Genomic DNA, 23,811 nt, shown 5'->3' on the forward strand with positions numbered 1-23,811 from the left:
CACACAAATGTGAAAAAGATCTGGACAGTTTGTCACCCTATTCCACCTTTTTCTTCACTTAAGAGCGGACACGGTCATTAGAACATTTTATGGGCTTGGCTTCCGGTCTCATCCACGTTCAGCTATTTTTAGCTGTATATTGCAAATTGGTTTCTTACCATATTATTTTAATGTTTTATCTTAATTATGGACACATTGGCGTGTAGTGCAAACAGTTTTACCGTTTACTGCATGCATTCTTCTCATTATTTCCCTATAGCAGCCAATAAATCGGGAGTCTCAACCATAACCTTGCTTCTGCATTGAAAAAAAAAAAAAAGTGGACAATCAAAATTGTAAAACTGTATTTTGCATATAGAAAATTAAGCCTGTTTTTCAAAGCCATAGAGACTCAATAATTTTAACAATAATTAAGCACATCCCACCACAGCTATTAGTTACTGTAATGCAAAAAGTCTCATTTGGACAAATGCATACATAATAATGGTTAAATATATTGTGAAGTAGGCCTATACTGGTATATGTCTTATAATTATTACTTAATGTGTAGTAATTAGCAGTATTGACATTATTAAATAATCATACCACACTGAAAAAATGGCAATTTCTTTATTATTTCAGACAAATGACAAACTCTACAAATGTGCCTGGTTGGAGAATTTTAAAGACAATTTGAGTAAAAAAATAAAGATAAGAAAAATAAAACAAAGAATAGGAGCGTGAAATTTATTGTCCTGTTCTGACACAAATATAGTCTAAAACTTCAAATCCACTTTTGTTTTCTTCTCTTCTTAAAAAGAAAAAAGAAAAGAAATACAATGATTGTGGGCCTTCTTTTAGGATGGCAGACCTACAAAAAATTCCAGAGGTAGAGCAAATTTTAAACACTAGATTTTAAAAACCCAGCAACAGACAGGAGAAAAGACATACAAAAAAGTACTGGGAGCCTTCAGTACCTGGTGAAAATATCATCTGTATTTCTGAGGATAAAACATCACAAGCATGGAACAGAGAGTGAAAAGGATATATTCATATGTCCATAGTAATCATTTTCCATAGTATCATTGGATATTTACATTTCATCATCTAATGCCGTTTCAGAACGCTCAGAAAAACAAGACAGGTGTATAAAACTAAAAAATAATAATGGTTGTGTGACTGTGTGTACATTCTGGATCAAGCATTTGGAATAGTGGAAAAGGTTTCGTAACTCACAAAACATTCATTCCGAAAGGAAAACAACAACAACAGCGTCCTGTTGAACAGCAGTTATCTGCTCATCCAAGATTTCTGTGAAGTGACAGTTGGCCCATATAAAATTAATATTTATAAAAACAAAGCAAAAGAAAGAACAACCCCACAAAATCCACAATCAAGAACAACCAGAGGGCTCGGGCTCATACGATTCTATGAGGGATTGGTATGAAGGTGACAGACAGGGACACGTCATGTGTCAGGCCATCACGTGGTGATGGGACTTGAGCTGCAGCTGGATGGATATCCTGAGAAAGGTGGGCTGGTTAGTTCTGGCGTCCCAAGAGGTGTAGAGCGCTGGAGAATAAAACATGGGAGAGATGATCAGCAAAGACTATAGATTTACAACTTACTTGTGCATAGGGGAAACAGCAATACGCAATATGGCGGAAAAAAATCAGTATTGACTGTCGTATTGGTGTCGTTGAATGTGTCACTCACCTGTTCTGTAACAGGTACTGAGCGTTCTGGATCTGGTCTTGGGTTCCGGTGATGGTGATGATGCGGTCCTCAGAACCCTGCAGGGGCTCGTCGATTTTGATTGACGCTCCGGACTCGTGACGAATCTGCTTGATCCTCTGACCGCCTTTCCCGATGATGGATCCCGCCAGCTGAGGATCACAGCAGAGGGAGGTAAACACCATGTTTTCTTGTGTAAAAAGTAGCACATTAGGTGCATTTACTCACATCTTTGGGAATCGTCACTTGTGTGGTGATCACAGGACCTTCACTGTAACTACTTCTTCCACCTGAGCATACAGAGAGAGGGAAATGATCATAATAGCAGATTTACAACTGGAGAATTTTAAAAACAGTTGGGCTTCTGTATAACAGAATGGTATACTTACCAGATTGATAAGAGGAATCCCAAGATGAATTATTTTCTGATTTGAGAAAAACAAATAGAAATGGTAAATAAACTTATGTAAAGATAAGTACACTTCAAAATTTAGACATAACTTAGGTACATTAGGTACATTTCACTGCGTGTTGTACCTGTATGACTATGTATGTGACAAATAAAGTATCTTGAATCTTGTAAATTGGGCAACTTTCTTGATAGTCTTTTCGATGTCAAAGTATCCAATTTGCATGAATCCACAAACTAAATTCTTAAATTCGAAACATCAAATCTGAAAAATTAACTGTACTTAATGCTTTTAGACAAACATGAACATTCTTTTTCATCATTTCTTTAAAATAATTTCAGATAAACCAACCCCTACACAGTATGCAAGAACAAAAAATGTGGTTGACTGCTTCACATGTTGTTCTGATGATCTTCCTGTCTGAATGTGTACTGCTTAGCCAGAACTAGGTAATCAAATACTTGATAAAGGTTTCCAAAGGCTTTTGGTGAGACTAAACATGACTTAAAAAGGTAAAACAAATAAAGACAAATAAAATATTCTAAGCCAGACAGACTTCTGTTATTACCCACAATCTTACAAATGCAGAAAACTAAATATGGATTTAAAGACAAACTTACCATATCCATCATTCTGCAAAGCAAGAGAGAAGAAAACAGAAAGGTGAGACTTAAAAACCTTAAACACAAATGTTTAAAGGCAACTTACAGAAAACAGTGTGTCCCCCCTTTATTTCAATGGCAACTAAATACTCTGTCATCATTGGTTACACAGTAACACTTCAACTGCTACATTGCATGCTATTGTTAAGGAAACTTTTCCCCTAAAGTCACAATGAAACTGGCTGCAAATGTTTACATTGTGACACACAGAGAGTAAAATCTCAAATTCTTATATCTCACAAAAAAAAGCCAACTCAATATTGATTAAATGGTGATTTGATTTTAATTAAATATTATTATAAAGGCATTTTGTTTTTTCTGAATACTTCAACATTCCAAAAAAATAACAACTGCCATTTTATTTTATGGTGATTTGTAATGAAGTAATGTGACCTGTGGTTTTTAACAGATCTAGTTTTGAGTGACATCTTGAAAAAGATCGAATACTGACCATGCTGCCTCCATAACGATCATTGCGCCCTCGTCTTTCCCCACTGGAGGGAGGGGAAAAAAAAAAAAAAAAGGCAACAGTTAGCTAATATCACATCCTACTATAACAAATATGATTTCACAACAAGAATACATGACTGAAAACAAGCAAAATCTTAATGCTGATTCAGATAAACAACTTACTGCCTCCGTTCATCCATGTGGCCACGCTGGGAGCTGTAGGAGTACTGATCATCACTGTAAAAATAAAGAGACACAGCATCCATAAACTGTCAGTCAACACAAAGCAATACTTAACGATTAACCAAAATGAAAATTCTTGGACAAAATTAAAAATGTATTGAATCAAAAAATAAAATGTTACTGAATCAAAAAATAAAATATTACTTCTTTTCTCAGAATTGCGTGATACAAACTCACAATTCTGAAATTTTTTTCCTCAAAATTGAGACACATAAACTTACAATCACGAGTTAAGTCAGAACTGTGAATCTGAGAAATTAAGAACTTGCATTTGCAAGTTATAAAATCAGAATTGCATATTAACTATATATAAAGTCAGTTTTACAAGATAAAAACTCACAATTCTGACTTTTTTTCTCACAAATGTGGATGTTTATCTCACATTTTTTCTAAAAATTGTGAGATATGAACTTGCAGTTGTGAGTTACAAGGTCCAATTTTGAGAGAAAAAAAAAAAAAAAAAACTAATATGTTCTCCGAATTGTGAGTTTCTTTAACTGACTTAACTCGCACTTAAATCACAATTGTGAGATATAAACTTGCAATTCAGCAAAAAAGGTCAGAATTGTGACTATTTCTCAGAAATGTAAGTTTATGTCTTGCAATTCTGACTTTAATTCACAATTGTGAGTTTATATCTTAATTCTGAGGGAAAAAAAGTCAGAATTGCAATAAATAACCAGAATTGTGAGATAAAAACTTGCAATTACCTTTTAAAAACTTTTTTTCAGTGGCAAACAGGTTTCCATACATAAGCATATGTTTTAATGTAATTTCATATATCTATCTCACCCTCTCCTGTGGTGTGGGGGTCCCATGGGCATGTTTCGTGGAGGACGACTTCCTCCTCTTCCCCCTCTCTGGGATGGAGGGGGGCCCCTACGAGGGCTCATGTCATCATAGTCTCTCCTGTTCTGCATGTGGTGGCCGCCACGACCTCCACTGGGGGGCATTCGATCAAAGCCGCCACCACCACCACCGCCACCACCACCGCCGCGCCCCCTCGAGGAGAAGCCTCCCATAGGCCGACGGCCGCGATCCTCATACATCATGCTGAAACCACCATAGTCATACGTCTCATCGTAAAAGTTAGGGTCGTACTGCTGAGCTCGGCCTTTAATGGGAGCCTAAAGAGACACAGAGAGTTCATGAGAAACAGGTCTAATGACACCGTGACAAACAGCACTGTCAAACTCAATCTGACCTCCACAATGAGCTCCAGCATGGTCTTGATGCACTCCACCACCCGCTCTGCTTTGCCCCCAACGAGGACTACACGGTCAGTGGACTGAGGACAGCACTCCTGAAAGAGCTTGATGGTGGTCTGGGTGCTCTGGAAGAGAGGAAAAAAGATTTTGATCAGAAATTCATTTTTTATTTTAGTTAGTTCAAATTCTTATCTCATTGTCTTACTTCACGAAGTTCCTTAATCTTAGCGCCCTTCACGCCAATGATGCTCCCAGCTAGACTCTGATGGATGAGCAGCCTCAGTTCACAGTCAAAGTCCACACCATTATGATGTTGATACTGTCCAACCAATCAGAGACAAGAATCAAATATGTCATTCAAGTATCATATAGTGAATACATGTACATGCAAAATTATTTAATATCTTTTTAATTATATATATTTTTAATTTTACTATTTTAAGGGTTGACTTAACATGCACAACTTCTCTGTATAAAATGTAAATTGAAACTAAGAGATTAAGAGTTACACTAACAGCAAAAGGTTTTTGAACAGTAATATTTTTTATGTTTTTTTTTTTAAAGTCTCTTTGAAGTTTCAGCATCATTACTCCAATCTTCAGTGTCACGATCATTCAGAAATCATTCTAAAAAGCTAATTTGCTGTTCAAGATCTTAACATCATTATCAATACTTAATACAGTTTGAGTTTTTTTCAATTCCTTGATGAATAGAAAGATCCAACGATCAGCATTTATCTGAAATAAAAAGCTTTTGTAACATTATACACTATACCATTCAAAAGCTTAATCTCAAGTTTTTTTTTTTTTTATTTATTTAATTAATTCTATTTTGCAAGGATGATAAAGGCATTTATAATGTTACAAAAGATTTTTATTTCAGATAAATGCTGTCCTTCTGATCTTTCTATTCATCAAAGAAACCTGAAAATATTCTGCTCAGCTGTTTTCAACATAATAATAATAATGTTATTAATATTTTTGAGCAGCAAATGAATGATTTCATATTAGAATGATTTCTGAAGGATCATGTGACAGGAATAATGCTAAAAATTATGCTAAAAATTCAGCTTTGAAATCACAGGAATAAATGACATTTTAAAATATATTCAAATAGAAAACAGTTATTTTTAATAGTAAAAAAGATTTTAAAATGTTACTGTTTTTGCTGTACTTTGGATCAAATAAATGCAGGCTTGGTAAGTAGAGGAGGAAAAAAAAGATTTAAAAAATGTTACTGTTCAAAAACTCCTGACAGGTAGTGTACATTTAAAAAAAAAAAAAAAAAAAAAAAAAGAAAAAGCAGAAGAAAAAAGGGTTTTTAAAATAACCAACATACATGTTAAGATATAACACTTTTTTCGGATGTGATTAATCAATTTGACACACCACTGTATATATCCAAAATAAATAAATATATTAATAAATGCATAAATAAATGTAAATATTTACTTTAGATATATACATTGGTCTTGTTTAAAAAAAAAAAAAAAAAAGTGCAAATATTTTAAAATGTTTCCTTAAAAATGTCTTAATTTAATATTTATAATAAATTTTTTTTTTTTTTTAATTAATTTCACATTTTAAAGTCAAACTTCAATGCTGAATTTAATTTCAAAAAAATATTTTTAATGACTCTTATTTGAATCGTGAGAAAAAAACAAAACAACAACAAAAACTCACCTCTTCCAGAGTAGGTATGACCTTCAGCAATATCTCAGCTACTGTGGGAATATCGGCACTGATGCTTAGGATTCTGTCAAAGTAATGAATTGCATTCCACGAGAAGAGAGAAGAGAACCCATATTAGACATACCAACAGCCTGAAGAATACGATCATTGTTTGTGTTAGTGCATATAACAGTGAGGAGAGGAACAACAGACCCCAAAAATGCACTCCTTTGTCAAAGGGGAGTGAAGAACACAGGAAAACAAAGAAAAACAAACTGAAGCTCCTTCCCGTTGCTGAAATGTCAAGATTCAGGGAAGGTCAGATATGCAGAGGGAAGTTAAAACTGATAGAGGGAAGACAAAGTGCAGAGAGAGAGAGAATGGCAGAGATGAACATGAAAGAAGCAGGAGCTCCAGATCCAATAGAGAAAGAGCAGAGACAGAAGAACAGACTGGGAGTGGAGTAAAGTTCAAAAGTCACCACAGCAAAACAATACAACGGACAAAAGGGAGAAATGTAATTTACGCTGCCCCTTCACCCTCAAAACATTCAGCCTTGTATTAGCAAGAAACCTTTAAAATGAGAACTGTGGAGGAAGTACATTTCCCAAAGGTACACAAAAGCTACTTCAGAGAATGTTTTTGTCATTGGAGAGGAAAACAGGGAAACAGGGTGGGAAAGGGCTTCCTTACATAACAGAAAAGACATTTGAACATAGCAAAACAGCATTTCAAAATTAATATTGACAGTCATGGCAGCATCATACTCATGTTTCATGGCAGTAAGGGAGTTAAAACAGTTCTGATATTGGCAGTAACAGAGCTGATATGACTTGGAGGTTGGAGTATCTGAGTGGCACGTACCGCTCGGGCCCACTGCTGTCTGGGACTGACACAGTGGCATTGTACTGCAGGGGGCGGGGCCAAGCACCCAGAGCAATCAAGCACACGGATGTCAATCAAGTAAGCCGCCCAATAGGAAGGGCGCGATTTTGGGTGTGGCCAACCAGGGAGTCAGGAGGTCAGGCGGCAACGCAGGTGGGCGGTACGAGTCGATCCGGAATATGGGAATTGGCCAAAAATGAACAGAAAAATAAAAACAAAAACAAAAAAACAAGGAAAAGGGGAGAGGGAGTGGAAGAGGAATACATTTTTTAATTGGAAACACTTGCAGTGTGACTTTCAAATCTCATAATGTTGGAGGAGAATGGAGAACAGGAGAGGAACACAGATTTTGAGAAAATATACTAGGCCAAATACTATTTCAGCCAGTATCATAGATTCACATACTCTTCAATTAACTAAAGAGTACAGTAGAATGTGGGGTATTTATGATACAAAGCACTGCTTTTGTAACACAAACTGCCTTGGTTCCACAAAATCTATTTTGGACTGAGATGATGAGTTTAAAGTGTTTTGTTGGTTTTTATATATATACTAAAACATGTGAGCTCCACCTACCACAGTTTGTGTGCGTGGAAAAAGTGAGAATGTGCAAACGAAACAGAAGAGTACTCACATCTGTGCGCAGAGCTTTAATATTCTTCCCACCCTTTCCGATTACCGCTCCGGCATTCTGGAGAGAAGAGCCGATGAGCATTGAGGAACAGCAAGAGAAACAAAACTGTGATTTGAAAATCAGCAACTTACTTTGCTTTGTAGCAGAATTCTGAGCTCCACCATGTCGTCGGAATTTCGGGATCGCTTATGGGGCTTGTCCTCGTCCATATCGTCAGCAGAACGCTTACCTGAAACAGCATTCAAAATACATTTCACATGGAAGTTGAGACAGATCTTTTTCTGTAGAGTATTATGATATTTTGGTTAAAAATAACAAGGTCAAAAATGAAACATTTATGGATGAATCACATTCACATTAACATGCATTTAGGGCCTGTTTACACATGGTCACTTCATGCGTTTTCTCTGATCGAATAGATATCTGATTTAACAGTGTTGGGGGTTACAAGTAACACAAGTTACGTAATATTATTACTTTTTCCAAGTAACTAGTAAAGTAACGCATTACTTTTTAATTGACAAGAAAGTATCCAAGTTACTTTTTCAAATAAATAAAAGCTTTCCTGTCCCCATGTTGAGAGAAATCGGGAGTAAGATGTTAGTTCTTGAATAAATGTAAACATGCATTAATTCATCCCACTCACAAAAAACAGATTCAGTATTCCTCAAAATGAATAAAAACAGTGAAATTACACTCAAGAATATGATGCAAACCTGCAATAATTAAATATGTTAAATAATACAAATATCTTTTATGTATTTAATCCCATTTTATTAACCAATGTCTTTGCTGCCAACCTTCAATGATCCAATTCAACCATAAAGTAAACATTACTCAAGATAATCTAACATTTGTTTTCCTTTTGTTTTTTTGCTGAATTGTTGACATTTTTTTCTTCTGCAGTTTACTGTACAGACGTGAATTTAATTTTCTCAAAGCCTGAGGCTTTTGGTGTGAAAAGGTTTTTACATTTGCTAAAAAATAACTTTTTATATTAAAAACAAACAAGAAAGCCCTACCCAGATTTAAAAGTAATGCAAAAGTAAAGTAACGCATTACTTTACATAAAAAGTAAGTAAGTAACGTAATTAGTTACTTTTTTTTTTAGGAGTAACTCAGTATTGTAATGCATTACTTTTAAAAGTAACTTTCCCCAACACTGTTTGTTAAAACGGTTCCATTTACATTACATTACAATTCCTGTGTTATATGCAAATTAAATAGAGTCCACGTCAATGAAAGCAACAGATAAGAGCCATTCTACAGAAATGGTCAAAAGTCAGAGCTGGAAACAATGCATGTATGCAAACTGTATAATATCCAAGGTACACATTTCTAGTAATTGTGCAGTTAATTCTCACAATGTATTTTCTGAAAATTTTGTAATTTCTGTCTCCCCAAACTTGTCACTACCAAAACATGGTAATATATTATTTAATTAGGGTTAATTAAGGGTTATATAGACCTATTAAGAATTTTTTTTTTTTTTTAATTAAATTTTTTCAGAGGTAAATCAATAATTACATTTTTAACAATATTTCAAGTGTAATTTATGAGATTTGTTGTATTTTGAAAAAACTTTGTTTCTGAACCAAACACTATCATATCATCTTAGTTGGTAATTCAGGATACTTTAGTTTGTTATGTATCACCGTACTAAACTTTTGTTGAGGATTATGAGGATTATGTGTTCTCTTTTGTCATTACCGAAACAATGATGACATGTTTTGGTTATGACTGTTTCGGTAGTGACAAATTTATGGGATAACACCCAAAAAAGACAGATTTCGCTACTGAAACGCCACCAAATGTTTCGGTAGGGGCAACTGTTTTGACAGTTTTGAACCTACCTCAAAAACGCTAATCAGCACATGGTTAGCTAACACAGTTCTAAATGGTTGTACACATATAAAAACAAAATGTTACGGAATAACTCCTAAAAAAAAATGTGCTTAACTGCAGAAAAAGGTGTTCGGTAGTTAAAGTTACACAAAGATTTTTCAGACTTTTGATTACATTTACTTCAAAATGATGGGGCCTATCTACTCTCCATGTAGGTATGAGAGAGAGTAACACATATTTACTGATCATAAATGTAGGGGTGTAGTTAAAATCAGTCTCAGCCAATGGACTAAACCATATGAAGTTTCGATATGGTGATATGGTGTTTCATTAGCTGCAGCTTGCACGTTGGCTTGCTGAAGAAATACTCAGCTACTCACCCGCAGCAATGCGTGTTGCATTAGCGCCATCACATCAGGCTATGACATATATAGCCTATAACACTCTCTCACGTTTATTTTTTTAATGTTTTGGCAGGAGTACAATTTACATGTGCGGTTTTAACAAACAGATGCATTTACACTTGTCCAGTTTCATCTGGAGCATGTCCCAGACCATCTCCTAAAGTGGTTTCAGCAATTAGATTTAAATTTGTGTTTCAGAGGGCATTTATCTTTACCTTATCTTTACACAATCGGATACCTATCCGATTAGAGAAAATGCATGAAGTGGATCAAAAAGGTTAATAAAAGCTTTCCTTTTGTTTTGGTTTTAGAAAAAACTTTGATGACAGGTTTTGATCCACCTCAAATGTTGACTACTGTAAACAGGCCCTTAGAAAATGAGTACATTTTCTTTTCATGGTGGCATACTGTATCATATTTGATACACAAATTTCTAAGTCCTCTAAATTATCAACATGATCAAAATTTTACTGAAAAACCTGTTGCTCACATTCTACATTCTTGCTCACATTCCTTCTGTCGTCTGATTGATAGTTATCACTTTTTAGTAAGTAAAATTTTCAGGTGTGGTTCATGTGTCTTTTTGCTGTGAAATATTTTATGGTTTTTATAAAGTAAAAATCACTTTCACAACTAATATTTACTGCTCTAAAGCAGCTTAGGTTTACTTGATTTCCCATACAGATTTTTTAGAAAAATCATCTTACAATGTGAGTAACAAAGACGAACCATCAGGCATGAGAAAAGTAAGATGGGATCTCAGTGAGAAAGTTTTTTTTTTTTTGTTGTTCTTCAAAAAACTATGCACAATAACACTTATTATATTGGTTCCTTCTTGATTTTGTTGCCTTAAAAAAGACAGAAAATAAATCACTGGATCTTACCATTACTCTCTTTGTTGCTGAAAGTTTCCTCTTCATGTGGGTCATTTTCTGGCTCCATTATCTATCTACAAGCGGAGATGAACAGCCCTCTCTGTCCAAACGGATGCCTAAAGGAAAATACAAGCAGTGCATGAATTAAAACATTATATGACCTGATAGGATGTTAATCCCAAGCTTGTGTAAAATCATTTTAGTCATCAGAATAAACAGTGCTCTTTGTCGGAGCATGATCAGAGCAAAACACAGGAGGAGGAAGGATTAAAACTATATATCGAGTTATACAAAAGCAGAACTAAAACTAAATGTTCTGGTAGCTTTTCTCCAACAATGGGAAATATGTACTGCAATGCACACACAATCAAAATTCAACTCGATTTACTTTACTGCCTGGCAAAGTATTGGAAAACAAACCTACACTTGGGGTTGTGTATCAAATTCTATTGCGCTACCTACCTAGACAGCACTGTGTACATCACAAGGGCAAATGAACGTTTAAACGCGCCTAAGATTCTCATAAACTATTCGGCAAAGTATTTCTAACAATATTTTGTAGATATGAAGCTCGCTGTGTTTGGTTACTGTAAATGAATTCGTTAGTCGCCATCTTCCTGTACTGGATCAGCTGCCTGACTAACGTTAGCTAATTAACAATAGACAGAACAGTTTCAGAACGAGCTAGCTAACTAGCATAAAGTATCTTTTTTCACCAACAATACTTGTGTTTATAACGCCTCGTTGTAAAAAATAGAAAAATAAATAAGAAATAAAAACACACACTTTTTATAGCAATTGTGGCAATTACAGTAGATGATTAGGGTTGCTAGCTTCCTTAAGCTAACCGAGATGAAGCTAGCTTATCGCAAGAAAACATAATGCAAATTGCGACCGTGTGCACGAAAAAGTACCTCAATAATTTAGGATTGTGAACCTCTTTAGCTCTGAAACATACTGGTTACTTGCGTAAAAACAATAATAAAGTGATTTTTTGTATCAGGAAATGTATCTACCGACCTGTTCCTGTCGTACTCCCCCTTCTCAACAACAATGACGCACAAAATCTTTCCAACGCCGCTGTACGCGGACCAATGAAAGCGCCTCCCTCCACAAAAGAAACGCGTTCTGATTGGTCCAAACCGCAGCATAACCGAAACTCGAAAAGCGTCAAGGACGATCATTGGTCAAATGAAACGTCAATCTTTTAAGAACACTTTTTATGATTAGCTAGCAGGACTGCTTGATGTCTCGCAAAGCAAAGCGTCGTTTTGTTATGAGGCTACCGTGATGTTTATTTGCAAGTTCTTCAATGAAGCATTATAAAAAGTAGATTAGTTGCTGTTAAGGAGTCACAAGAAGATCTGTAATACAGGTTAAGTCATCAATACACACATGAAAACGAAGTGGGGCATCATGCAGCCTGCATGTGGAATGATTTTCTGGTAAGGTGTGTACTTTATCATAAAACAGTTGTAAATAGCAGTGAACAGTAAGATGTTTAAGTCTTTTATGCTCATTAAAGTTCCATTTATTTGATCATAAATACAGAAAAGTAATATAATAAAATATCTGTGCCATTTAAAAGAACAGTTTTCTATTTTAATATACTTTAAAATCTAATTTATTTCTGTGATGCAAAGATGAATTTTCATCAGCCATTACTCCAGTCTTTAGTGTCACATGATCCTTCTGAAATCATTCTAATATGCTAATTTATTATTAGTTATTATTATTATTATTATTATTATTATTATATGTTGTAAACAGCTGTGAAACTGACACTTTTTCAGGATTATTTGATGGGGAAAAATTATATTGAAAATATAATTTTTTCTATCACTTTTTGTCTGTTTTCAATCCCTCTCAATTATCTTTCAAACAAAAACGAAAGATACAATTTACTCACCCCAAACTTTCAATGGTAGTGTATATTGCTACAGAAGTTTTATAATTTAAATATATGTTGTTATTTTTAATGTTTTATTCATCAAAGAATCCTGATAAAAGTATCACAGGTTCCAAAAAAAAAAAAAAAAAAAAAAAAAAATTAAGCAGCACAACTGTTTCCGGCATTGATAATAAATCAGCATATTAGAATGATTTCAGAAGGATCATGTGACACTGAAGACTGGAGTAATGATGCTGAAAATTCAGCTTTGATCACAGGAATAAATTCTATTTTAAAGTATATTAAAATAGAAAACCACTATTTTAAATTGCAATAATATTTCACAATATTACTGTTTTTTTTTTTTTGTTAGTTATTAATATTATTATTATATGTTTAATTTTTTTTTTTTAAATCAGTGTTAAAGAGCATTTAAAATCTTGCTTATCCCTAACATTTGAATGGCTGTATGTGTGTGTATATACAGTGTGTATATATATATATATATATATATATACATATATATATATATATATACAGTACTGTGCAAAAGTCTTAGGCCACTAGTATTTTCATCAGCTAAAAAATGGTTTAAAGTCAGTTAAAGTCGGTCTGTTGCTGTAGTGTGTCAGTAAGAAATATCGGTTTACATTTCCAAACATTCATTTTGCCATTAATTATAATAATCCAGTGAGATTTTTGTGTGGAGCACAGGCTGTTGTCAGACTCCTTGTGCAAACAGAGATCTGATCTCTCCATCATTCAATCCAGTCTGTCTTAAGAAACAGAAAAAACGGAGACAGACTAAATCCAGAAGAACTGTGGCAACATCTCCAAGATGCTTTAAGAGACCTACACCTACAAAGCTACAGTACTGTTAAAATTTTTAGACAGTTAGGCACATAAAATGAGGATGCTGTCAAAAACAATGTCATAAATAGATTTTCTTTATCAAAGAACTAAATTTACCAAATAAACTAAAATAAACTAAATAAATACTAAATACTAAATAAACTTTATCAAATTAACTAAAATAAATCAGCATTTGATGTGACCATCCTTTGTGTTTAAAGTAGCTTTTGCCCTGTGTGCACTTGTGCAGAGTTTTTCAGGTAGCTTTGCAGGTAGGTTATTTGAAACATCTTGGAGATGTTGCCACAGTTCTTCTGGATTTAGTCTGTCTCCGTTTTTCTGTTTCTTCATGTCATTCCAGACAGACTGGATGATGATGAGAACAGATCTCTGTGCAGAGCACTCGCTGTTGTCAGACTCCTTGTGCAAACAAAAATCTCAGTAGATTATTACAATTAATGGCAAACAGAATGTTTGGAAATGAAAAAACGATATTTTTTTTTACTGACACACTACAGCAAAAGATCGAAATAACTTACTTTAAACCATTTTTTATCTGGTGAAAATACTAGTGGCTTAAAACTTTTGCACAGTACTGTATATGTTTTAAAATTGCTCTTTACTTGAATCTTAAATCTTAAACCTTTAATGCACATTTGCCTCTTTCTGTGTTTAACAGATGAAGCTCTAGTGTTCAGGACGGTCAAAGGATGTCAGTGGGTGAAGTCCAGGTTACCCAGGCATGGCTGCGTTCTCAATGGCACATCCAGGTCCCTCATGCCTGGCTGGACGCTTGTGTGAACTGGATAAAGGAGGAAGCGGATAATGAATCTGTGTCTCAAACGCTGCTGAATCAACGCGTCCTGGAGCAATGGCTACTGACTGACCTGCGAGATCTGTCCCACCCAGTGCTCCCCGAAAGAATATCGGAGGCACAGAAAACAGAACTGAACAACTGTTACTGTCTTCAGATGGACTCCCTACTAGATGTCAGCCAGCCTGCCTACACTCAGCTGCAGAGCATACGGGGCACCGACTGCTCCAATAATGAAGTCTCGGCGGTTACGCCAGAAACGCAAAGGCCGTGGGAGGCCAAACCGACACGTATGTTGATGTTGCAGCTCACGGATGGAGTGCAGAGCCTGGAGGGTATGGAATACCGGCCCATTCCGGCTCTAAATGCCAACTTGCCACCCGGGACGAAGCTACAGCTAATCGGACCCATCATCGTCCGTCTCGGAGTGTTGCTTTTGAAAGCAGAGAACGTGAAGGTGTTAGGTGGGGAAGTGGAACAGTTCTTGGAGATATACTCTCAGAGGAAAGTGCTTTGCAGGACACTTGGTTTGCCTGAGGAGAACCATCCACAAGCTGAGGAACCGGATGACCAGGACCTCCTAGAAGCTGTGGTAGATCATCAAGTAGCTGACAGCGGCTACAGCAGCATGGCTTCAGAAGCTTCCTTAAGACCACCTCATCGTGAGTCACAACCCCGTCCCCAAGCGACACCCATTTCCAGGCAAGATGACTGGGAAATGGATGAAATCCCAGATGATGACTTTAGAAGCATTCCAGACAATTTTGACGACGTTCCACAAAATGTGGCGGATGTTCCTGAGGACTTCGATGACATCCCGTTAGAGGAGCTGGAAAGTGTGATGTCGCCTATAGATTCAGAAGTCATGCCAAGCAGACAGGAACACTCGGAAATCAAACATCTTAATGCAGACTTACCCAATACTGAAGAACGAAGCCTTGTAAGTTTTAACAACAGAAACCTAAATGAAGTTCCTGATGTATCCGTTGCAAGTTCCTCCATGAATGCAAACTTACCTGAAGAGCCAAGCCAAACTTTTCACTCTAAAAATCTGCTTAGCAACGCCCACCGTAATGAAGTTCCTCAAACATCCGTTGCAACTTCCTTTACAAGCACAGCAGGATCTTCTAGTTGCGAACGAGATGCACCTACTCCGCCGTACCTCTGCATGCTACAGGCTGGCCGTTGGCCGCCCGCCAAAGTTCAGGTTTTACAACTACAAGCGTTCATTGTCACCCTAATAGGAAATTTGCGCAGTAGCAGTGGTGTTTGGAAACTTGGGGCCACCATATCAGATGGAACCGGGTACTTAGATGTGGATCTGTCCGACGCCATGCTCACCAAACTCATCGGCTACACGGCAACAGAGGCCCGAGTGCTGAGGAAAGACCCGGCGAGACGCGGTGAGGTGGACGGTGGGATTCTGCATTGTCAACGAGAGCTGGTGGATATGTGCTGTATGATGAGCGTGCAGGTGGATCAGACGGGAAAAGGAGTCGTGCTGTCTGCCAGTCCGCTCTCTAACAGGGAATGCTCCGAGATGCAGGAAAGAGTGAAAGCGAGGAGGAATTAAGCTGTACTTAATCTCTGGACTCTTTTAAGCTAATCAGTCAGTAGTTTCAATAAGGTTTAAGTGGAATAACTCCAGTTTCAGTTCTCTCAGTCTGTCTATAATGCACATCACTCATATCCGTTACATTTCAGAACCCAGTGTGTTCCGTTTTTGTTTTGTTCGATTTGTTCTTTTTATGTTAATGTAACAGATGTATGAATGTAATTTAATAAATGTAAAATAATTTCAGCATCATTTGATTTTTGTTTTTCTTTAGAAAAATTAAAATTTTTACATTTTCTGAAGAACATTTAAGGTGTTGTGGGTGGTTTCTTTGTGGTTTCCGTGTTCTGAGAAGTTTTAATTATTCTTAGAAGGAAAAATACTCTTCTCAGTAAGCTGTATGATTTGAGGTAGTACTTTACTTTAGTATAGTTGAAACAGGGTGCATTTGGAAATCTTTAAGACTTGTTTATAATAAAATCTTTACAATGTACAGTGCCTTGCAAAAGTATTCACACCCCCTCTTTTTTCACATTTTGTTATGTTGCTACCTTAGGTTAAACTGCTTTATTTTTTCCACATCAGGCTACACTCCATACACCATAATTTCAAAGCAAAAAAAATTGTTTTTTAACATCTTTTTTGCTAATTTGTGACCCTGGACCACAAAACCAATCATAAGGGTCTTTTTTTTTTTTAATGTATACATCATCTGAATAAATAAGCTTTCCATTGATGTATCATGGTTTGTTAGGGTGGGACAATATTTGGTCAAGATTCAACTGGTTAAAAATCTGGAATCTGAGGGTGCAAAAAATCTAAATATTGAGAAAATTGCCTATAAAGTTGTCCAAAAGAAGTTCTTAGCAATGTATATTACTAATCCAAAATTAGGTTTTAATATATTTACAGTAGGAAAATGTACAATATATCTTCATGGAACATGATCTTTACTTAATATCCTAATGATTTTTGGCATAAAAGAAAAATCAATAATTTTGACCCATACAGTGTATTTTTGGTTATTGCTACAAATAGACCAGTGCTATTTGACTGTTTTTGTGGTCGACTGATTTTGTGGTCCAGGGTCACATTTATTAAAAAGAAAAACCTTAAATGATTCCACTGCATAAGTATTCATACCTGCAACACTTAAAATTAAACTCAGGAGCATTCATATTGCTTGTAGATGTAACTACACTTCGAGTTAACCGGTGGCAAATTCTTTTGAATAGTTAAGATTTGGAAAGGTACACACGTCTTACAAGGTCTAACAGCTAAAAATGCATATCAGGGCAAAAACCAAGCCCTGAGGTCAAAAGAACTGACTGTAGAGCTCAGAAACAGGATTGTATCAAACCACACATCTGGGAAAGAGTACAGAAAAAATGCTCCAGCACTGAAGGTTCACAGAAGCATTTAGTCTCCATTACCCTTAATGGAAGAAGTTTGAAACAACCAGGACTCTTCCTAGAGCTGGACTCCTGGCCAAACTGAACAATTGATGGAGAAGGGCTTTGGTTAGACTCGTGACCAAGAAGCTGATGGTTACTATAGTTGAGCTCCATGATCATATATGCAGATGGGAGAAACCTACAGAAGGACAAACATCACTGCAACACTTGTTGTGGAGCAAAGTTGATGAATTTTCTCAATGAAGTCAATAAATCTCGAAAAGCAGAGTTCCAGATGTCAAAATAAGACTTTATTGAACAAAGCAACAAAGCCGAGATGACAGCAGCTGCATCTAGTCTCCGCCTGTTCGGGTATCCCTACTTATACCCATCCATGCTTACCAAAATTGGTAATTCCGGTTACTCCTATCTGTTTTGGTGAGCCCACCTGGCCCATCTTCAATGGTGGAGTTTGGTTATCTCGGTCACGATGATCTTGACTCCTCCAACCCAATTAAAAATGACCCTTACTTCACCATCTCCAAATGGTTGGAGGTGGTCACATGGGGCATACATCATAAATTGGAAGTTACCCAAAGTTCATGAGTTCACTTAAGTTCACTGATATGATCCAGTGAAAATCACCAGTACTGCCCAACAGAATACACATGAGACTCTCAATCTATGTTAAGACATCCAGTATTATAACAATCAACATTTTGATCAGTCTATTGATTGCTGTTGTGACCATACATTATATGTTTAAGTAAAATAATATCATATTGAGTAAAATAGCATAATATATTTACACAGAATACACAATACACTCCACTGATCTGGGTTTTATGGTGGTGTGGCAAGACTCAATCTTCTCCTCTGTGAAGACACATTAAAACCCACTTGGGATTTGCAAAAAAACACCTAAAAAAACTATCAGATTTTGAGACTCATCACCTGCAGAGTACCATTCCAACAGTAAAGTGTGCTGTGGGTTGTTTTTCAGCGGCAGGGACTGAGGGACTCATCAGAGTAGAAGAAAAGCTCAATGCAGTTAAATATTGAGATAGCCTTAATTAAAACCCAGTCCAGAGCATTCAGAACCTCAGACTGGGCAGAAGGTTCACCTTCCAACAGGACAATGACCCAAAGCACACAGACAGAGTGGCTTATAGACAACTCTGTGAATGTCCTTAAGTGGCCCAGCCACAGCCTGAGCTTGATCCCAATAAAATATTTCTGGAGAAATCTGAAAATGTCTGCCAGCTTCTATCCAAACTGACAGAGCTTGAGGGGTAAGGAGGTGAGGAGAAGAACAGCAGATATTTGCCAAATTCAGAATGCTCGTTACATCTTTGCCAAAAACACTTGAGGCTGTAAAGGTGCTTCAACAAAGTACTGAGTTAAGGTGTATGAACATTTATGCAATGTATCTATTTTTGTTTGTTTTTGATACATTTACGAAGTTGTGACAGTTCTGTTTGTGTTTTGTCATAAAAAAAAAAAATCTCTTATACAACTCCTGTAACTGGTAGAAAAAGTACATCACAGCTTTTGCAGTCAAAATAGCATCATCTGCTGACATGACATTGCAATTTCGACTCCCTACAAGCAAATCGTTCCCTTCTCATGCAAGTTATAACTGTCATCATATGTGTGCACATTCACATTTGCATATTCTCATGGAAAATTTGATACACATGGTCCACATTTCTTCAAAGATATGCAACAAAGGGCTTTTGGTGGTTAAGCTCTGCATTTTCTTGCTTCTTTTACTGAATAGATTATTGTCGCTGTCTGTTTTGCTGAAAAGACTAAATTAATGAATAAATAAAAAATAATGAAATGCACCCTAAGCTGTTGACTGGTCTTAGCTGGTCTTCCATACTAGTCATTGCAGGTTTAAGAGGTTGGTCTTAGAGTGGTTTTGACCAGCAGTTTGATCATAAAAACAGTGCTTTATTTGTTTTCTTTTCTCAGCTAGGTGGTAACAGTGTTATGGTATGTGGTTCCAAGTTGACTAAACTGAAGGTGGGGCAATTATTAAAAAAATAAATAAAATTATTAAGAGCACAAAAATACTGAACTTGTTAAGTTAAAAACATATATTTATTTTATATTTTCTTTGTAAAATAATTAAACTTTACGTTAAAAAAAAATAATAATAATAAAAAATGTCCTGCATTTTCATGTCAACTACCAAAACAGTCCGAAACAGTTTTAGTCCATTGGTTGATTTTAACTACACCCCTACATTTATGATCAGGAAATATTTATGCGTGTCTCTCTCATATATCTACTCACATGGTGAGTAGATTTTGAGGAAAATGTGTTCAAAAGTATGACAAATCTGTGTGTAACTTCAAGGAAAATCACTGAACACCATTTTTCCGTAATTAAGCACACTTTTTGGGGAGTTATTCCATAACGTTTAGTTTTTATATGTGAACAACTGTTCAGAACTGTGCTAGCTAACCATGTGCTGATTGGCATCTTTGAGCTAGCTTCAAAAGTATCTAAAATGGTCACTACCAAAACATTTGGTAAAGTGGACTTTGTTTAGTTGTTGTTGTTGTTTTTGGGTGTTATCCCATAAAACTGTCACTACTGTAACAGTCACAACCAAAACATGTCATCATTGTTTCAGTAGTGACAAATGTCACAACATTCTAGTACAGTTATTAGTCATTTTTAGTATTGTAGTATGTTTTAGTATGTGGGTTAAAATTCTGTAATGTGATGTGGTTGCTACCAAAACATTACTGTCACTAGCAAAAATGTGCTGTTACAACCTAAACATGGGATGTGTTGTGTATATTCAAACTAATAAATCCTTAAGTTTGAAATCAGTATGATCAACTTTATGCCTTTTACAAAGAAAAATTGGATTAAATAATACAACAAATCTCATATATTACACTTGAAATATTGTTAAAAAGTAGTTGTTATTGAGCTACGTCTGAAAACTTTTTAATAAAACAGAAAAAAATATATATTTACAAGTAAGATGTAAACAAAATCTTAAAAGGTCAATGTAACTCCTCTTATTAAATTATATATGACTGTGTTTCTGTAGTGACAAATTTGGGGAGAGTACAAATATTCCAAAACTTTCTGAAAATACAATATGAGAATTAACTGCACAATTACTGGAAATGTGTACCTTAGATATTATACAGTTTGCATAAATACAAAATTTGTGGAATAAGACTTTTTTCAATACGTTTCCAACACTTAAACCAATTTTGCAGGGGTTTTGTTTAGTAGTTAAAAGCATTTAATCACAACAAAATCTGGGTAGTCTTTATGCAGCATGTTGAAGCTGTACTTTTTTACACGTCTATAGCACAAAATGGCTGTGGCAAAATTGAATACTAAGGTCTGTGGGTTTGCAAATCACCCTAAATATAAGAAACAATAACACTACTGTTTGCTATAGCAAGCAGCATCACATACATAATTACCAATGGGCACCAACAGATGGCAGCATTTTTCTGTGTAAAATGCAAAGCATCCATTGCCAGCCAAACACAAGCCATACAGACCTTTTAATGAAGCAGCTAATGACAGGCTATTCTTCCTGCTGTTTACATAAAAGGTAGGCAACATAAAATCTCCATCTTGGAAAGAAAAGTCTGCACAGCTGAAAGCCAGAATGCCAAATGTTGACTAGGCAGGGCTTTTATAATGAAGTATGTCTCATACTCCATCAGTTAAATTCAAGCATATAGTAGACCTGGCCTTAATCATAGAGATTCTACAGCTTTATCTTTACGGTTTATGTTCCGGGCCTAAATATACGTGAGTGTCATTAACTGAGTGCACCGTAAATTGCCCCTTCACGAGACTCCCACTGCGCGCGCACGCTCATCTAATTCACCACTAATTTATATTCCCGCGTCGTGCGTCACTCCTGACGTCATTAGAACGGTGCGTGACCCAGGTAACGGGTTGCGAGAGCTGCTATGTAGACTTGTTTAATTGACTCGAGTCGGTTTAATAAAACGAGTCGTTCACTCACCCTAGGTGGCATCATTCGATTCATTAGAAATGACTTGCCATGTGATCAAAACAAATCTTAGGATCCTTTAAAATTTGCTGCTCTACAAATAAACCAGATTTTTTCCGCTCACCCAGAGTTAAAGTAATACCCACAAATTAAAAATATAATAATTTACGAGTTTCTTCTGTTGAATGCACACACAAAAAACAACATAAGAAAACAAAACAAAACAAAGCCACTGATTTACTTTTTCTTTTCTTTTTTTTTTATACTATGGAATTCAGTGGCTGTTTGGAACAAGGTGAGCATGAGTAATTGATGAAAGCATTTATTATTATTATTATTTATTTATTTATTTATTTGGGTGAAGTGAACTATCCCCTTTGATATAAAATAAAATAAAATAATTAAATTAATTAAGTTAAATTAGTAATAAAATAAATTCATAAATAAAATTGGTATAAAATTAAATTATTAATTAAATTAAATTAAATTAAATTAAATTACTGTTAAACTTATAGATTACCCCCAGATTAAAAACACACACACAAAACAAAACAAAACAAAACAAAACAAAACAAAAATAACCAAACAGTTGCTGGTAGCCATTGACTTCCATAGTTTCTTTTTTGTTTGTTTGTTTGTTTGTTTGTTTTAGGTCAATGGCTACCATTAACTGTTTGAAACAACAAGAGCCATTGATGACAAAATAAAATAATATGATAAAATGATAATGAATGATATTATAAAATATGATAAATAATAAATTAAATTAAATTAATAAAATAAAATAAAGTAAAATAAAATAATTGTGCGATAAAATAAAAATAAATTAATAAATAAAAACTCAAAATAAAATAAATACATTATTTAATAAATAAAATAAAATAAATTTCATTTAAATTAATAAAAAATAAAAATAAACTAAAATTAATAGAACAAATTAAATTAATAAATAAAATAAAAATATAATGAAATTAAATAATTTATTTAATTTAATTAAATAAATCAATTAAAATAAAAATAAATAAAACAAAACAAAACAAAATAAATACAATAAAGTAAAATAAAATAAGTAAATAAGTAAGTAAAAAAAAAAAAGATCTGCAGCACGGGCTTATTATAAACATTTTTATCGTGCATTGGTGTGGGAAACTGATAGTTATGGTTTTAGTTATCGCTGACAAATCGAAGCTTGGTCACGTGACTGACGATAAATATCGAAAACGCAATTGGAGAGAAGCGCTGATGCGTCACCGACGCTCGATATCTAGATCTGTCTACGAAAACATGATCATTAATTGCTTATTAATTTTATCAAGCTATAAATAAAAATGTTAATAATAATAATAATAATAATAATAATAAAACAGTAGCCTAAAATCCAATTTTAGTTTCATGAACGCTCTTGGGCCATTTGTTTATAGTCATTTTTCTACGCATAATTCTTTCTATTTTTCCCCTTGTTGTGAATCAGACTGAACGCCCTGCAAAGAGAGAGAGTCGAGAAGTATGAGTCAGTGCACTGAAGACACCAGAACAATTCGTCCACTTAAACATTCATTCACGAACGAAACACAACTAGTGCTGTGTGTAAACTACATCTGTCTAGCGCTTTGCTAATTAGTGCGTCCATTAACATAATCTGAGAAACAATTAGCCTGAAAGGAGATGATTTACGCACACGCGAATTATCCGTAATTCATACGCCTTCGGTCTTAAGTCTTGATCGGTGTAATAAGGATGCTACACGCTGTCAATAATCAATGAAGTGTTTGAATGATCTCCTCTCCTCGTCTCCTCCCCTCAGATGCGCTGCGCATCATCCAGCGCTCCGCTCCCTCACTTCAGCACTCGCGTTTCTCCAGAGCGCGTCTGAGCTCACCGGACGCGTCATTTAACGCCAGCATCTCGGTCATTCATCCTAGGCAGAGCGAGGCACACGCAGCGAAGAGGAGGAGAGGAACACGGACACTTCACGCAGACAGACGCGCCAGACAAGGTCGACTGAGCGCTACGAGCCCTTGTGTGTTTTGCGCTCTCTCTCCGCGCGTTGGATTCCAGGAGTCTTAAATCTGGAGGCGAGGACCCGGGGATGAGCCTGCTGTCGGGGGGCTTCGGCATGGCGGGCTGGGGGTTCGGTTGGGTTCTGATGCTGCTCGCACTCTGGAGGCCCGGCACCGCTTGCCCGGAGCTCTGCACGTGTACGGGCGTGCGGATCTCGTGTGTGGATGCGGAGCGCAGTATTATGGCTTTTCCCATGCTGCAGTCCGAGGCAGAGATGGAGAATATCACAGACATGTAAG

At 35.7% G+C, this 23,811-nt stretch overlaps 3 protein-coding genes across 6 annotated transcripts in view; 2 read left to right on the forward strand and 1 right to left on the reverse strand.

Annotated features, from left to right (window-relative positions):
* Window positions 1–594: 594 nt before the first annotated feature.
* hnrnpk (heterogeneous nuclear ribonucleoprotein K) lies at window positions 595–12,118 on the reverse strand. Of its 2 annotated transcripts, none has more exons than XM_051116929.1 (16): window positions 12,020–12,118; window positions 11,009–11,115; window positions 8,007–8,104; window positions 7,876–7,932; window positions 7,221–7,264; window positions 6,369–6,441; window positions 4,892–5,005; window positions 4,683–4,811; window positions 4,271–4,605; window positions 3,419–3,472; window positions 3,237–3,279; window positions 2,744–2,756; window positions 2,103–2,138; window positions 1,942–2,003; window positions 1,696–1,865; window positions 595–1,551 (listed from the first exon to the last, which is right to left on the reverse strand). In XM_051116929.1, exons 2-16 carry the CDS (start codon window positions 11,064–11,066, stop codon window positions 1,521–1,523), a joined length of 1,317 nt encoding a protein of 438 aa, XP_050972886.1. In that variant the 5' UTR covers window positions 11,067–11,115; window positions 12,020–12,118; the 3' UTR covers window positions 595–1,520. The 2 variants fall into 2 exon arrangements, with proteins under 2 accessions (XP_050972886.1, XP_050972887.1); XM_051116930.1 differs by lacking the exon at window positions 12,020–12,118 and adding an exon at window positions 11,914–11,978.
* Window positions 12,119–12,199: 81 nt separating this feature from the next.
* rmi1 (RMI1, RecQ mediated genome instability 1, homolog (S. cerevisiae)) lies at window positions 12,200–16,360 on the forward strand. 2 transcript variants are annotated; one of them, XM_051116927.1, is made up of 2 exons: window positions 12,200–12,449; window positions 14,422–16,360. In XM_051116927.1, exon 2 carries the CDS (start codon window positions 14,453–14,455, stop codon window positions 16,127–16,129), a length of 1,677 nt encoding a protein of 558 aa, XP_050972884.1. In that variant the 5' UTR covers window positions 12,200–12,449; window positions 14,422–14,452; the 3' UTR covers window positions 16,130–16,360. The 2 variants fall into 2 exon arrangements, with proteins under 2 accessions (XP_050972884.1, XP_050972885.1); XM_051116928.1 differs by having other exon boundaries at window positions 12,200–12,444.
* Window positions 16,361–23,086: 6,726 nt separating this feature from the next.
* The window catches only part of ntrk2a (neurotrophic tyrosine kinase, receptor, type 2a), a 57,928-nt gene continuing 57,203 nt past the window's right edge, over window positions 23,087–23,811 (forward strand). Inside the window, exon 1 of one of the 2 annotated variants that reach the window (XM_051116919.1) lies at window positions 23,087–23,806. In XM_051116919.1, the coding sequence (XP_050972876.1) occupies window positions 23,601–23,806 (206 nt within the window). In that variant the 5' untranslated portion in view covers window positions 23,087–23,600. The remainder of the gene's footprint in view (window positions 23,807–23,811) is intronic. The other variant, XM_051116920.1, reaches the window with a different exon arrangement.

The sequence above is a fragment of the Labeo rohita genome, chromosome 8 (genome assembly GCF_022985175.1).
Source record: "Labeo rohita strain BAU-BD-2019 chromosome 8, IGBB_LRoh.1.0, whole genome shotgun sequence".
Classification (NCBI taxonomy): Eukaryota; Metazoa; Chordata; class Actinopteri; order Cypriniformes; family Cyprinidae; genus Labeo; species Labeo rohita.